This window comes from Malaclemys terrapin, chromosome 6 (genome assembly GCF_027887155.1).
Source record: "Malaclemys terrapin pileata isolate rMalTer1 chromosome 6, rMalTer1.hap1, whole genome shotgun sequence".
Lineage (NCBI taxonomy): Eukaryota > Metazoa > Chordata > Testudines > Emydidae > Malaclemys > Malaclemys terrapin.
Window position 1 is genome coordinate 99,557,954 of NC_071510.1, and position 16,350 is coordinate 99,574,303.

The following is a 16,350-nucleotide window of genomic DNA, read 5'->3' on the forward strand; positions in this document are numbered from 1 at the left end:
ATGCATTTCAAATATGGAATAAGACAAGCCTGGCTGTACCAGTGACAAGATATACCATGAGAGAAGGAAAGAGAAAGACTTTTTTAAAGAGTTTGTTCCATTTCAGCACACACTTTCCTCATAGATAGTATGTGATGAGAGACTAACAAAACCTGTTTCATTTCATCTGACTATAAACAAAATTCATCAACTACAATGCCTCTCAATCTACCCACTTCCTCTCTCTCAGTCTCCTTGCCCAGCCAGTACCATTCTTACCCACCACCTCCAACAGTTTCTTTTGACCAGACCAGGCTCCTTGTCCTAATCTACTCCTTTCCCTCCCACCAGGTCAGCTCTTGTCCCCTCTGCATTTAAGTGAAGTGGCTTCCTCCTCCATGCTGCCTGGGTATCAGCAAGGGAGTCACTGAGAGAACAGAAGAGAGACTCACTGCCCTTCATTATGGTGTCCAGTCCCACCTTGGCCCAGAGTGGACAGGAGTAGCAACTACATGTCCAGCTTTGCACTCCTGGGCTGAAGAAGGTTGCATCACTGTGTGAGGGTAACACAGCCATAGCCCAGTTAGGCCAATGGGAGCTGTGGGGGAGGTGCCTGTAGGCGGGGCGGGGGGCGCAGAGCCCCCTGGCCACCCCTCCACCTAAGATCCGGAAGAACATGTCATCGCTTCCTGGAAGCTGCCGGAGGTAAGCGCTGCCTGGAGCCCACACCCCTTACTCCAACCCTAACCCTGAACTCCCTCTCACACCCAAACTCTCTCCCAGAGCCTGCACCCTGCACCCCCTCCCACACACCAACACCTTGCCCCAGCCCTGAGCCCCCTTCTGCCCCCAAATTCCCTCCCTGGGCCCACACCCCCTCCCATACCCCAAACCCCTGCCCCAGCCCCCTCCTGCATCCTGAACCCCTCATTCCTGGCCCCACCCAGAGCCTGTACCCCCAGCCCAGAACCCATACCCCCTGCCACACCCCAACCCCCTGCCTCAGGCCAGAGCCCTCTCCCACACTCCAAACCCCTCGGCCCCACTCACAGCCAGGAGCCTGAACCCCCAGCCAGAGCCATCACACCTCCCACACCCCAACCCCCTACCCCAGCCCAGAGCCCCTTCCCATACCCGAAACTCCTCATCCCTAGCCCCACTCCAGAGCCCTCACCCCCTCCTGCATCCCAACCCCTTCCCCAGCCCGAGGGTAAGGGAGAGCAAGTGAGAGAGTGGGAGGGGAGTGAGTGCGGGCAGGGCCTCGGAGAAGGGGTGGGGGCGGGGCAAGCGTGTTCAGTTTTCTGCTATTAGAAAGTTGGCAATCCTAAGCCCAGTAACAAGTGAGCTGGTGAAACATGCTCAGTTACCCTGTGGGGATGGTGCATGTGCAGTCTGGTCAGCACCAGGGGCTGTGAGGGGATGGAACATACTTGGTGAGGATGGAATATTCAAAGATTTTAGCTGCTAACCTCTAACATGCCTATTGAGACTGTGTAAACTGAGATTTTTTCAAATTTTTATAATTTGGCCACATTTGGCAGATTTTCACAGGAACAGCAAAAAGTTACATCTCTGACACAATGGTCATCCCTTCTGACACAATGGTCATCCCTTCTGCCAAATTTTGAGTCCCTGCCCAAAGCCTGGGGACACTAGAGAAACCCAAAGAAAAGGTCACTAGAATTTTTTTAACATTGCAAAACAAATTTATTTTTTCCTAACCTAGTTTTCAGAAACGGGCTGAAATGTTTTTACTATTATTTTTTTATGAAAAATTTCAGCAATCAGCCCAAGGCAGACAACTAACAGAAAATTTCAGCCCAAATGGTTAGTGGCAGTGGTTTGTCAAAGTTAGGAGCAACTGAAACTAGGGTATTATGTGAAGTGTTGGGCAACCTTTATAAAAGGTGTTGCTACCAACCCTGCTTATTATATGTTTTCATTACATTAAAATTTTCAGAGAAAAAGAATCCCAAATCTATCAATACAAAAGCTGAATTCGATGTCAAGGCTGCAAATACAAGAGAAAGGGTGAAATGTCAGGACTGCTTAGAGAAAGCAGGTTATCAGGTAAGATTGGTGTCCCTCTATAGCAGGGATCAGCAACCTTTGGCACATGGCCTGCCAGGGTAAGCACCCTGGCGGGCCGGGCCAGTTTGTTTACCCGCTGCGTCCGGAGGTTCGGCCAATCGCGGCTCCCACTGGCTGCGGTTTGCCGCGGGAAGCAGCGGCCAGCACATCCCTTGGCCCGCGTCAAACCTGCGGACGCGACAGGTAAACAAACCGGCCCGGCCCACCAGGGGGCTTACCCTGGCGAGCCGCATGCCAAAGGTTGCCAATCCCTACTCTATACAAACCCTAAACTCTGGATCAGTAGTGAGTAATTAACAGCGGGTACACAGTGGCAGTTGCTTACCCACCGGGGAGATAAGGTGTCAGGAAAAATGTCTCTCAATATGGCTTCAGAGGATTGCTCCAAAGTACACTGTATTAGCTAATCTTTTAAAACTAATTTTTACAAAACACACAGGTCATAGTGATCTCTACTAAGTCATCATTTTTTTAAACTTTCAATAAACTTTTAATATCAGAGGAGCTGAGACTCAAGGTCTTCCAACCACCAAGATTTTCAGTCTTACTTGTTTACTGTTCTTTCCCCTCTTCCCATTCTGCTTAGCAGAAACTGCCAGTTAGTTTTGACCTTGCAACTAAAAGCCTGCTTTCTAATTAACCCTTAAGTATGTGGTGTTCTATTTTATTAATTCATGATGGCTGAATGCACATAATATAGCTGCAATTGACTTAATTATATTTTGGGGTACACACACCCCTCAAATCCAGGGTAACACCAGCATGAGATGTTTGCTTTTTTCCTGTCCATCTGCTGGTAGGAGGAATTATACCCACTAAACCTGGGTTGGCAGAAAGGTACGCTGAAGATGTGCCTAGTATTGACCGATAATTTTTTCCTTCTTTTTACTTACAGGAAGATCCCCCTGTTATCTGCTTAAGTATTGCAGCTAATACTGAAATTAGGCTTGTCAGCAATTTCCTGCAATTTTTTTTCTGGTTTTAAGGACTATTTACTGACCTGAAATCCTATGTAATATAATTAGTGACAGAGATGGCAACGTCCTGCCACATCCTTGGGAGACCGTACTGAATTAAGTTTAAGTATCTTTGGAGTACACTGTATTAAATGAATTGTGTATGTATTACTGGGGGCCAGGATTGCGTGTGACCTCTCTAGGGCGGAGATGTGATAGATGTGAGGCATGGGAGTTTAAAAGCCAGGCAAAAATGGGCTTTTGGGAAACAAGTGTTCAGTGGATTTCCTGGGGAATACTTAGAGAGAAGTTAATGCAAATTCCTAATCTCTGGTTATTCAAAAACCCAGCCTTTTGGAGCTACACCCTGAGGAGATGGTGATGGGCTGCTGATTACTTCTTCACAGAGACTGGAAATTAAAGGCTGTACCTGTATAAAGAATTGGCTGAACCTGCCCAGGGGACAGACAGCTATGAACTTATAACCACAGGGAGAACCCAGCTGTGGATTTTGAAGGACTGACATCTACCAGAGCTTGAACTTGGAGTTAGGGGTGACCTTTGGTACACTTTTTAGTATGCATACAGGTTATTTATTGTTTTTCATGTTTTCTCTGTAACACTTTCACCTTAAGAATAAACGTGCTTGCTTTTGTAGATTATTTTAATTTATAACTGCAAGCAATACACCGGAGAGAACACTATGGAGAGATAGCAAAGTGCAGATACTAACCTTTTAGGCAGTCTGGCTTGCTGGGGATATCACAGCTAAGGAAGGGAACTGTGCAGCTTTAAAGATTGCCCAATAAGGAGGGACTGAGATGAAGGTCTCCGCTCTAGAAAGGTGATGGCTGGAAGCCAGAAACCTAAAGCAGGTGCCCTTGGTGGACCACGGAGGGGGAATAATGGTGCAATTGGTCTGAAACTATGACATAACCTTTCTTCTTGTTAAAAATTATCTCTAGTGGTTTCTCAGTTTTCTCTGCTAATTCTTTACACTTATACCATCCACTTCTGCTATTTCATTAAATTTATCTAGGAACTGTTTCACTACTCTGTCATCAATCCTTTCAACAGAATTCTCCGGACACTCACTGTCAACTCTGTACTTCTTATTCCAAAAAAAAAAAAAAAAAAAAAGATAATAGCTGCTGTCAGTGGCTGTTACTTCCACGTCCTCTATAAAGTGGTTTCTTTACTTATTTAGTAGTGATCCTACCCATTCTTCTGTTTTTCTCTTAATCTCAAACTTTTTGATTACTAGAGACCTCAATATTAACAGCATAAACTGACCTTTGCTATACCAATGCAATTACCATTGAAGCCAAAAGAAGTTATATGTGCATATCTGAAGGCAGAATTAAGTCTATTGTATTTAATTTCCAACCATTTGTATTTATCTAACATAAAACATAGTTGCAAATTTACCAAAGCAAGTATAAAACTGACTACTAGGAGTTTTATATTTGTACTGTATTTATCCTTGATGCCAGCAGTTTTGTTCTTTCATCATTCTACCCAAATCTGTATTTACATTGGATATGTTGGTGTTCATTTCTCAGCAACCTCAACTCCAGTTTAAACAGATAGGGTTAGGGCATGGAAATCTATTGCATAATGAATACCAGCAAACTGGTAAGAATAAAGAAATGCATAAAGACATATGAAAGACTGCAGAGGAACAATAGGCAGCACTGTTTCATTAGCTGTGCAAAGTGCTAAGAACTAGATAGTTCTGAATTCCAAATTTAGCTTTGCCATTGATTCAATGTGTGCTCTTGTCAAGCCATTTTATCCTTCTGCATGTTTGCCCATTTTATAATGAGGATAATACTTGCCAGTCTACCTCACAGGTATGTTAAGGGTTAATTAGTTAATGTTTTACAGCAGTCTGAAAATGTAAAGTATGTATTAATGCCAAGTACTGTTACTGCAAAGTAAATATGTACAGTTAGTTTATACTTCAATCATTCCAAAACTTTCTTATGAGAAAGGTATTCGATACTTACAGAATATTAACCTGAGTGTATTTTGTTTTTTTAAGAAAGGTAACTTTTCTTGCAGTCCATCTGCGAACACTAGAGCCATTATAAAGATAAATGCAGGTAATATTTTTTATATTGTCTGCAGAGAATGTAAAATGAGATAAAAAAAAGAATTGATCTTCAGGAAAATAGCATGTTGTTACAGTACATTTAATTTTTTCTTTTAGTACTTCTAATCTTCTGAAGATAACTTCCATAATGGCTTTTCTTGTCTTACGCTAATGGATTTCCTTCTTCAGTTGAACCAGCGGAACATTTACCTAGGAAAACTCTTCGTTATGTAGTGAATGAAAACTATCAAGATAAAAAACAATCTCTGCCCAAACCTGGTATAAAAATACTAACCAATGATGCAATGTAAACTGCATCTACTCTGCATCTAACTTCAGTCTAAAGCGTTAAACAAACAGGGTCAATTTCGGATTTGAATATTGTGGCTTAGCCAGTTCTCCAATAATGGGGAAAAGAAAAAAATGGTTACTCACCTTCTCATAACTGTTGTTCTTCAAGATGCGTTGCTCATATCCATTCCAATTAGGTGCATGCGCACCGCATACACAGTCAGAAATTTTTTCCCCTAGCAGCACCCCTTGGGTCGGCTGTGGAGCCCCCTGTAGTGGCTCCTTCATGGCACTCAATATATGACCCTGCTGACCCGGTGCCTCCTCAGTTCCTTCTTGCTGGTTACTCCGACAGAGGGAAAGGTGGGCGGGTTTGGAATAGATATGAGCAACACCTCTTGAAGAACAACAGTTACAAGAAGGTGAGTAACCGTTTTTTCTTCTTCGAGTGATTGCTCCAATTAGGTGACTCCCAAGCTTTACCTAGGTGGTGGGGTCGGAGTTGTGGAATTGCTGATTGGAGCTCCACTCTGCCGAAAGCTTCATCATCTCTGGCATGCCGGACAATGGCGTAATGAGAGGTGAACTTATGTACCGAGGACCAAGTTGCTGCCCTGCAGATTTCTTGTACTGGGACATAGGCCAGGAGCACCGCTGATGAGGCCTGAGCCCTCGTGGAGTGTGCCGTAAGAGCCGGGGCTGGTATTCTGGTCAGCTCTTAACACATGCGGATGCATGATGTGATCCAGGAAGATATTCTTTGAGATGAGACCGGGGTCTTTTCATCTGGTCTGCCACCTCTATGAACAACTGGTTTGACTTCCTGAATGGCTTAGTGTGCTCGATGTAAAAAGCTAGTGCTCGCTGAATATACAGGGAGTGCAGCCTCTACTCATGGTTACTGGCATGAGGCTTAGAATAAAAAACAGGCAGGAAAATGTCCTGACTAGAGTGGAAGTGTGACACAACCTTAGGAAGAAAGGCTGGGTGAGGTCTGAGTTGCACCTTATCCCTGTGGAAAACCGTACAAGGTAGGCCTGAGGTAAGTGCCTTTAACTCAGACACCCTCCTTGCTGATGTAATGGTGAACATAAAGGATATGTTCCATGACAGGGAGAACATATAGAGAAGGGAGCGAGTCACCAGTGGTTCAAATGGGGGCCCCCATTAGCCTGGAGAGGACCAGGTTAAGGTCCCACATGGGGACAGGCTGTCTGATCTGGGGATGTAGGCGTTCCAGACTCTTGAGGAATTGACCAGCCATAGGGTTGGTGAAGACGGAGCATCCAGATGCTCCCGGGTGGAAGGCCGAGGTAGTAGCGAGGTGTACCTTTATGGAGGATTCTACCAGGCCTTGCTGTTTCAGGTGCAGAAGGTACTCTAAAGATGAGAGGTACAGGTGCCTGACAAGGGGGTGTACGACGCTGGTCGCACCAACAGGTAAATCTTTTCCACTTTGCCAGATAACTGGCTCTAGTGGAGGGCTTCCTGCTGCTGAGTAGGCCATCCCTTACTTGTTTCTGAGCACAGAAGCTCCATGGGGTTCAGCCATGAAGTTTCCAAGCCATGAGGTGGAGGGACTGCAGGGTGATGAAGGCGACCGTGGTCCTGAGTGATCAGGTCAGGGAGGAGAGGCAACGTGACCGGAGAGTCCGCTGACAGTTCCAGGCGCGTGGTGTACCAATGTTGTCGAGGCCACGCTGGTGCTACCAGAATTATCTCTGCCCCATCCCAGCAGTCCTTGAGTAGGATCTTGTGCACGAGAGAGAACAGGGGAAAGGCATAGAGCAGGTGGCCTCCCCAGGATAGCAGGAATGCGTCTGTGATTGAGCCTGGGCTGCGTCTCTGGAAGGAGCGGAACATTGGGCACTTTCGGTTGCTCCGAGTGGCCAACAGATCGACCTGGGAAACCCCCACCTTTGAAAAATGAGGTGTATGACATCCGGCCGGATGGACCTCTCATGATTGCGGACGGACCTGCTGAGGTGGTCTGCCAGTATGTTCTGAACTCCTGGTAGATAGGATGCTTCCAGGTGAATGGAGTGGGCTATGCAGAACTCCCACAACCAGAGGGCTTTCCGACATAGAGGAGAGGACTGGGCTCCACCCTGCTTGTTGATGTGAAACATGGCAGTGGTGTTGTCTGTCAGAACTGCTATGCACCGACCTTGTAGTCGGGTCTGAAAGGGCTGTGTGACTAGCATGCTAGACCTCAGCTCCTTGATGTTGATATGAAGGGAGAGCTCATCCTGCGACCAAAGGCCCTGCGTTTGGAGATATCCCAAATGCACACCCCATCCCAGAGCTGACTCGTCTGTTACTAGGGACAAGGAAGGTTGAGGGCTTTTGAAGGGGACTCCCTTGCATACTGCCCGAGCGTCGAGCCACCATTGAAGGGACTCGAGCACCTGCCCCAGTACCAGGACCACTAAATTCAGGCTGTCGCATCCTGGGCGATAGGCTGAAGCGAGCCACGCCTGTAAAGGCCTAAGCCTCAGTCTGGCATGCTGGGTCATGTAAGTGCAGGCTGCCATGTGGCCGAGGAGACTCAGGCATCCCTTTGCTGCAGTGGTCGGGTATTGCCTGAGGCCTTGAATGATGTCCTTCATGGCTTGAAATTGGGACTCTGGCAAAAGGTTCTTGCCTGAACCAAGTCTAACACCACTCCAATGAATTCTATTCTTTGGGTTGGTGCCAAGGTTGAGGAGCAGACACAGTCTCTCAAATGTGAATCTGACCAATCAGACTTGAGACTCCACCTGCCCCCCGGTGTGGCCTCTGAGCGTCCAGTCATCAAGGTATAGGTATACCTGCACCTGGCTCCAATGGAGGAAAGCAGCCACTACCCACATACACTTGGTGAACACTTGGGGGGCTGCTGAGAGGCTGAATGGAAGGACCATGAATTGATAATGTTTGTGGTCAACTACGAAGTGTAGGAATCACCTGCGTACAGGCCGAAAAGCTATATGGAAATATGTGTCTTATGTCGAGGGCAGCATACCAGTCTCCCAGATCCAGAGAGGGAATAATGATGCCCCAGGAAACTATGTGAAACTTCAACTTTACCATGAACTTATTGAGTGGATTAGGAAGTATCGGGAGTAGAATCCCTTGTCCCTGAGCTCCTGAGGAACCACCTCCACTGCTACCCTGGCGAGAAGCGCCCGCACCTCCTGGATAAGGAGTTGCTCATGAGAAGGGTCCCTGAAGAGGGATGGTGAAGGGGTGGGAGGGAAAGTAGGAGCAGAATTGGAGAGACTATCTCACTTCTACCGTATGGAGAACCCAGCAGTCCGAAGTTATTCGGGACCAAGCACGGTAGAAGTGGGACAGATGATTCAAGAAAGACAGGGAAGGATCCGGAATTGAGGCTGGTGCACCATCCTCGGGCGCACCTTCAAAAGGCCTGCTTTGAACCCAACAATGGGTTAGTCGGGACCTGGCTCTGCCCAGGCGGGGGTGTTGAAGGCTTTTGTCTGCCATTCCTGTCCCTTCTCCTATAAAATTCCTGCCTCAGCCGAGGAGGGTAGAAGCACTGCTGCTGCTGCAGCTTGAAATGTTTACGTTGGGTTGCCGGGGTGTGCATACACAAGGATTTCATGGTAGCCCTAGAATCCTTTAGGCTAAGCAGCCTAGAGTCAGTCTGCTCCACAAACAGATCTGTCCCCATCAAAAGGCAGGTCCCACATGGTCTGTTGAACCTCAGGCAGGAGTCCCGAGGCCTGCAGCCTTGAGCTATGCCTCATGGCGATACCCGAGGACAAGGTATGCACTGATTCCACAGCATCCAACGAGGCCTGTAAAGAGGTCCGTGCCACCGCCTTGCCCTCCTCCACTATCGCTCCAAACCCCTCCCTAGATTCTGTTGGCACCAGCTCCTTAAACTTGAGCATCGAGTTCCAGGAGTTGAAGCGGTATATACTCATAATTGCCTGCTGGTTGGCAATCCTGAGTTGCAACCCCCCATAGAATATACTTTGTGCCCAAATAAATCTAGGCACTTGGCGTCCTTAGACTTAGGCACTGGGGATTATTGTCTCTGCCTCGCCTTTTCATTTACTGCAGCCATTACAAATGAGCAAGGCTGCGGGTGTGTGAAAAGGTATTCGTACCCCTCAGATGGGATGAAATACTTCCTCTCCACACACTCTTCCATGGCCCAACCGGTGCCGGCCCCGCTCTGACTATCTAGACCCCATCTCCAAGTCTGAAGATGGGGACCGGAAGCGCAATAGCCAAGGCGGTCCCGAGCGCAGCTGGACTGGTGAGTGGCACCACGAAGCTGGGGAGTGGCGCCAAGATTGGGATCTGTGCGGGGACACTGACCGGTGCCAGGAGCAGGACCTGCTGAACGACGGGGATCAGCGTGAGGATCAGCGTTGCGATTGGGAGCACCGGCGCAACCTGGAGCAGTGCCGCCAGTGCGACCGGTGCCGCGACACCGAGTGGCAGTGTTGAGGGATGGAACATCATCGGTTTGCCTTGAGACGGTGCCACACGTTGCAATATCTGAGGCTTGGCTCGAAGGACCGGGGTGCAGTCATGTCAATTAGGTCCCTCACGGCCTCAAAAGTGTCCGGGGTGGATGGCAATTCCACTTCCTTAATGACCTGGATTGGGGAGTCCAATGGCACTGGACTTGATGGTCCCCCTTGCGGGGCCGAAGTCTTTGGCCCTGGGTACTCCTCTCTGGGACGTGCCCCATTGGCCAGCTCCAAAGGGGTGGGTCTCTGAGTCAGAGATGCACGCCTCCCCTGCTGCTGGTGCTGCTTCTGCATGGGGAAATGGGACCGGTGCCGGGTCGATCCCTCCAGTTTCGGTGCCCGGGAGCAGCGGTGCTACAGGTCTCTCACAGTGTCCTTCCATGGTGCTGCTTCTACCAATGCTGTCGGGGCGCTGGGCACCGATGAGCTTGGTTCCGGGTCTTGCCACACCAATGAAGGTTGCAGTCTGAGTGCTGCCTCAATAAGGAGCTGCTTGAGGCAAAAGTCTCACTCCTTTTTTGTTCTGGGGCGAAACCCTTTACAAATCCTGCACTTGTCCAGTTGGTGTGCTTCCCCCAGACACTTTAAGCAAGCGTCATGGAGGTCGCCTGTTGGCACGGGCTTGTTGCAAGACTTGCAGGGCTTGAGCCCCTGGGACTTAGGCATGTAAGTCCCCCAAGGAGAACAGAGTTGGGGTGGAGGGTCAACCCCCCCCAGCCCAACAGCTAACTAACTACTAACTAGAGCTACAAGAACTAAACAACTACAAAATACAAACAGTCCAAATAGAAGCTTGGGAAATGTGGAGAGCTTGCAAAGCAAGACGCCATAGTTCCAATGACCGTCACTGGCAGTAAGAAGGAACTGAGGAGGCGCTGGGTTGGAAGGGTCATATATTGAATGCCATGAGGACACCACTCCAGGAGGCTCCACAGCTGACCTGAAGGGTGCTGCTAGGGGAAAAACTTTCCGACGACTGTGCACGCGGCGTGCACACACCTAATTGGAATTGATATGAGCAATCACTCGAAGAACCACCTGTTATTGTGTAATTCACAAAGACAGAAGGAATATAAAACATCAGTTTGAAATGGAAAGGTAATGTTTGTTCTGGGAAGTCTACTCCACAGCTGTCTTGTTCTTTTTTGTGAGTGTCAATGACAGAGTAATAAACATAAGCATGATAAAAGTAGTTCTGTAGTACACCTCTACCTCGATATAACGCTGTCCTTGGGAGCCAAAAAATCTTACCGCGTTATATCGAACTTGCTTTGATCCACTGGAGTGCGCAGCCCCGCCCCCCCGGAGTGCTGCTTTACCACGTTATATCTGAATTCATGTTATATTGGGATAGAGGTGTATATGAAAAAGTGTCTTTCATACTAACTTTGACAGTGCAATATTATAACTTATTAACTGTGTAAAAGCAAAGTATAACTATTCTTTTCTCCAAAAATAGCCAGTAAATTTTTTTGAAGTTGCAATTTCATATATATGCTATGTGGAGTAGCAGAAAAGGAGAAGGGTAATGGGGTGCAGAATTATGCTCCAAGACTAAAGAAATTTAGTTTCTATGTCTCCCAAGTGATACATACAGTTACATATTTTCACTCATGAATTATAAATTCAGAAGGGACCATTGTGATCATCAAGTTTAACTGCCTGCCTAACACAGGCCATAGGACATCCCTGAATTAATTCCTATTTGAACTAGAGCATATCTTTTAGAAAAACATCCAATCTTGATCTAAGAATTGCAAGTGATGGAGAATCCACCACAATCTTTGGTAAATTGTTCTAACAGTTAATTACACCCTCATTGTTACAATTTACACTTTATTTCTAGTCTGAAATTATCTAGCTTCAACTTCCAGCCATTGGATCTTGATATACTTCTGTATTCTAGATCAGAGGTTCTCAAACTGTGTTCCGCGGACAGAGCTCCATTCAGGTGGTTCGCGGATAGGACTCTCTAAGGTGCGCGCCTGGGTGGCTGCACATGAGAAAATGAAGGGCAACCCACCTAATTAGTGGAGCTGCGCAGGTGTGGCTCCGCTAATTAGGTGCCTGGACCCTGGAGAAGATGCACATGTAAGGTGAGGGGGTGGCCTGGGGGTGGGGGGAGGAATATGGGGTAAAAAAGTAGTTCCAGTCTTAAATAGCAAATTTTGTCTTGTGGTGATCTTTAAAAAGATGGTGGGCAGATTTTCAGAGGTAGTGGGCACCAACAGCTCCCACTGATAGTCAGGATGTGCGTACACTTATAATATACATTATTCTATCAACAAAATAGAACTGCACATTAAATTGCCCAGTCAAAACACAATGGGTATGGATTACTTTTAACACAACGATTAATATATGGATACAGTGTTTGCAAGAAGTGCCTTACTGAGTATTTCTCACTAGAGCTCAGCGGAGGATGGAATTTCCATTTCACAAAAGATTTTGAGATTTTAAACTTTGGTTTCATTCTGAATTGGAACAAAACCTGAAAATTTCAAAATTCTTTGCAAAAGAAAATTCTGGAAACAAAAATAATTTCAGATTGACAAACATTTAATTTTGACAAAAATTAATTGTTTTGTTTTGATTTTTATATAACATACAATACAAAAAAAATTCAAAACAGTCATTTCAAAATGAAAAACCAAAATGTTTTCTTCCAAAAATGTTGAAATGTGATGTTTCAATATTGTCAGCACTTTTCCTCATTTTTCTCCCTAACCAAATTTTGGCAAAAACAGACATGATTTTGCAAAGCATTTCAATTTCAATCAAACTACATATTCCAACAGAAAATGGTTCACTCAAAGTTTTTCCAACCAGCTCTATTCTTATCTTATCCTGTGTGGGTTCCTTTTAACTGTAACCTTAACTGTGAATTTCCTGCATTAGTAATACTTGGTTTGGGGTTAATATCAACATCCCAGTATTTTTTTTTTTTTTTTTTTTTGCCCTTAAGGAGCTTATCAAATATGTACTTTCAACACAAGCTCCATCTTCATGTAGTTTTTGTCTAGGAATATCCAGGAAATGAAGATATTAATAACTTAATGAATCTACTCTATGGTCATCAAATATGATATGTACATCAAATTACCTGATTTTATATCTTGCATAGAATGAAAATCCAATTTGTCTTCAATTAAAGCATCTTCCTCTGTCACATTAACATAGACTCGATCAGTGACTGGATAAAATAAACAGCATATACTCTGATTTGTTTGGCAAATATCATCACAATTTGTCTCCATAAAAATGGGTCTATTACCAAAAACAAAGAGCAGAAAGAGGAAAACACTTAAAATCATTCTAAAATACAGAAAAAAAATATTTAGAGGCTATCTTCAACAGCTCTTCATTAAAATTCATTTTGAACCAAGTGTATATTTTCTCTCTAGATAATTTAATCTTGACAGCCATAATAGGAAACATTTTAGAAAGGTACTTTCCTAATTCTTCTGCAGAATTTATTGCAGAAGTTAATGGATTACTTTACCAAAGAAGTTTTTCCATCCATTCTGTTGTGTGTCTTCTGTATATCTATATTTTCTAAAAGTCACCGCATTTTTCATTATTTAAAACATGTTAATCATCTTCATGTTCAATACCCTCAGTCGTAACCGACTTACAATTCATAACAACATACTGTCTCAGGAGGCTTATTAGAAGACCAATTAAAATTACTTAATTACTGGACCAGACTAGACCAGGGTATCAAGACCCATTTTAGACATAGAATCATAGAAGTGTAGGGCTGGAAGGGACCCCAAGACTTCACTTAGTCCAGTCCCCTACACTGAGGCAGGACCAAGTATACCTAGGCCATCTCTGATAGCTGTTTATCTAACCCAGGGGTTCTCAAACTGGGGATCAGGACCCCTCAGGGTTGGGGGTCGCGAGCTGTCAGCCTCCACCCCAAACCCCGCATTGCCTCCAGTATTTATAATGGTGTTAAATATATTTTAAAATGTTTTTAATTTATAAGGGGGGGTCGCACTCAGAGACTTGCTATGTGAAAGGGGTCACCAGTACAAAAGTTTGAGTATCACTGGTCTAATCTGTTCTTAAAAACCTCTGATGACAGGGGTTCCACAACCTCCTTTGGAAGCTTATTCCAGTTCATAACTACCCTTATAGTCAGAGTTTTTCCTACTATCTAACCAAAATCTCCCTTGCTACAGATTAAACTGATTATTTCTTATCCTACCTTAAGTGGACATGGAGAACAACTGATCACCATCCTCTTTATAACAGCTCTTATCATATTTGAAGACTGTTCTCAGGTGCCCCCTCAGTCTTCTTGTCTCACAACTAAACAAACCCAGTTTTTTTAACTTTTCCTGTTAGGTCAGGGTTTCTAAATCTTTTATCATTTTTGTTGCTTTTCTCTGGATTCTCTCCAACTTGTCCATATCTTTCTTAAAGTGTGGGACCCAACACTGGATACAATACACAGTACCAATTACAGCAAAACAATTATCTCCCATATCTTAGGGCTGGTCTATACTACCGCAGTAAGTCGACCCAAGTTACACCACTTCAGTTACAGTAACTTTAAGCGAAATGATGTTAAGTGAATCCAACTTCCCCATAAGAATTAATGTAAATAGGGGGGAGGGGTAGGTTCCAGGGAAATTTTTTTCACCAGGCAAAAGACTATTATACACACACACACATACACACAGAGTATAAGTTTTAAACAAACAATTTAATACTGTATACAGCAATGATGATTGTGAAGCTTGGTTGAGGAGGTAGAGTCAGAGGGTGGGATATTTCCCAGGGAATGCCTTATGGCTAAATGATGAACTAGCACTCGGTTGAGCCCTCAAGGGTTAACACACTGTTGTTAATGTAGCCTCATACTCTACAAGGCACCACGAATGGAGAGTGGAGACACAGCATGGCAGAGAGAGCCAGGGACACACACTGTGTGTGTGTATATGTGTGAGAGAGAGAGCTAGAGACACACACCGCGCATGTGTGTGTGAGAGTGAGAGAGAGAGAGACATACACACACACCGTGTGAGAGAGAGAGAGAGAAATGCCCCTTTAAGTACGTTGACTCCACTCCAAGTACACTGCCTTTTTAAGTAGATCAGCAAGTTGAGACAACAGTTGCTGCCAGCAAGCTCCCTCCGTTCTGAACCCTGTCATGTCTCCCTCACACTCTGTGGAGATGAGGTACAAGAGTGGGGGCAGGAGCTGGGAAGGGGGGGACACACGCTGACATTAGCACCCTTCTTCCCCCCTGCTCCCCCACACAGCAAGCAGGAGGCTCCCAGGAGTAGCTCCAAGACAGAGGGCAGAAGCAGCACATGGCAGTGGGGGGAGGGACAGCTGAACTGCCGGCAACTGATAGCCTGCTGGGTGGCTGCCCCACAGGGAACTTAGGGGAACGGGGAGCTGATAGGGGGACTGCCACTCCACCCTGGTTCCAAGCCCCCACATGCTCCAACATGCTGCTCCAATATGCTGCTCTTCCTGCAAGCAGTGGACAAAACAGGTGGCTGCCAAACAATGTCATAAGGAAGCATTGCACAACTTTAAACAAGCATGTTCTCTAATTGATCAGCAACGTAATGTTAACTGGAATGACATTAAGTGAGGAGTTACTGTACGTAAATAACATAACTGAAGTCAATGTAGCTTAGGTCGACTTACCACGGTGTCTACACCGCGCTGTGTCAACGGGAGATGCTCTCCCACCAACTTCCCTTACTCTTCTCGGGAAGGTGGAGTACACAAATCGATGGGAGAGCGCTCTCGCATCGATTTAGTGTGTCTTCACCAGACCCGCTAAATCAACACTCATTACATTGATCGCAGCAGTGACGATCTACCCATAAGTGTAGACATGGCCTTACATACAATACTCCTGTTAATATACCCAAGAATTATATTAGCCTTCATCACACTGTTGGAGTTACAATGAAGAATTACACTATGTGTTCTAACAAAATACAAATAAATTTATAATACTTATAATAAATAGTGGGGTTTACACTAGTTATGCTCCAAAGTGCTACAATGTACCCTTCTTATGAGTAAGCCCACAAAAGTTCAAGGCTTGAAATTAAAGATTTGTTGGTACTGCTTTGAGCAGGGGATTGGACTATATGACCTCCTGTGGTCTCTTCCAACCCTAATCTTCTATGATTCTATGACTTATTCCAAAGCATTCTTATGTGTAAGACATATTACTACAAAGTAATCAAATTTGGTGTAGCCAGACAGGATGGTAAGGAGCTTGTTTTAAGTGATTTTCAGTTGAAAGCCTTGGAGAAAAAAAATCATTTATTTATTCCCATAGTAGATGCAATAACAAGGAAAGTTTCTTCACACTACTCCTCCAAAATGCCTCCACCCTGACTTTGAAGCACAACATTTAGTGTGAAAAGGTCAGTTTGGTCTCCATATACATTCAGTTCTTGATTTCTTTGGT

At 45.3% G+C, this 16,350-nt stretch overlaps 1 protein-coding gene across 1 annotated transcript in view; it reads right to left on the reverse strand.

Moving 5' to 3' along the window:
• The window catches only part of IL31RA (interleukin 31 receptor A), a 77,423-nt gene that overhangs the window by 39,275 nt on the left and 21,798 nt on the right, over positions 1–16,350 (reverse strand). The window contains exons 5-6 of the mRNA XM_054033048.1: positions 13,003–13,166; positions 5,036–5,150 (exon numbers count right to left, since the gene is read on the reverse strand). Of these exons, the coding sequence (XP_053889023.1) occupies positions 5,036–5,150; positions 13,003–13,166 (279 nt within the window). The remainder of the gene's footprint in view (positions 1–5,035; positions 5,151–13,002; positions 13,167–16,350) is intronic.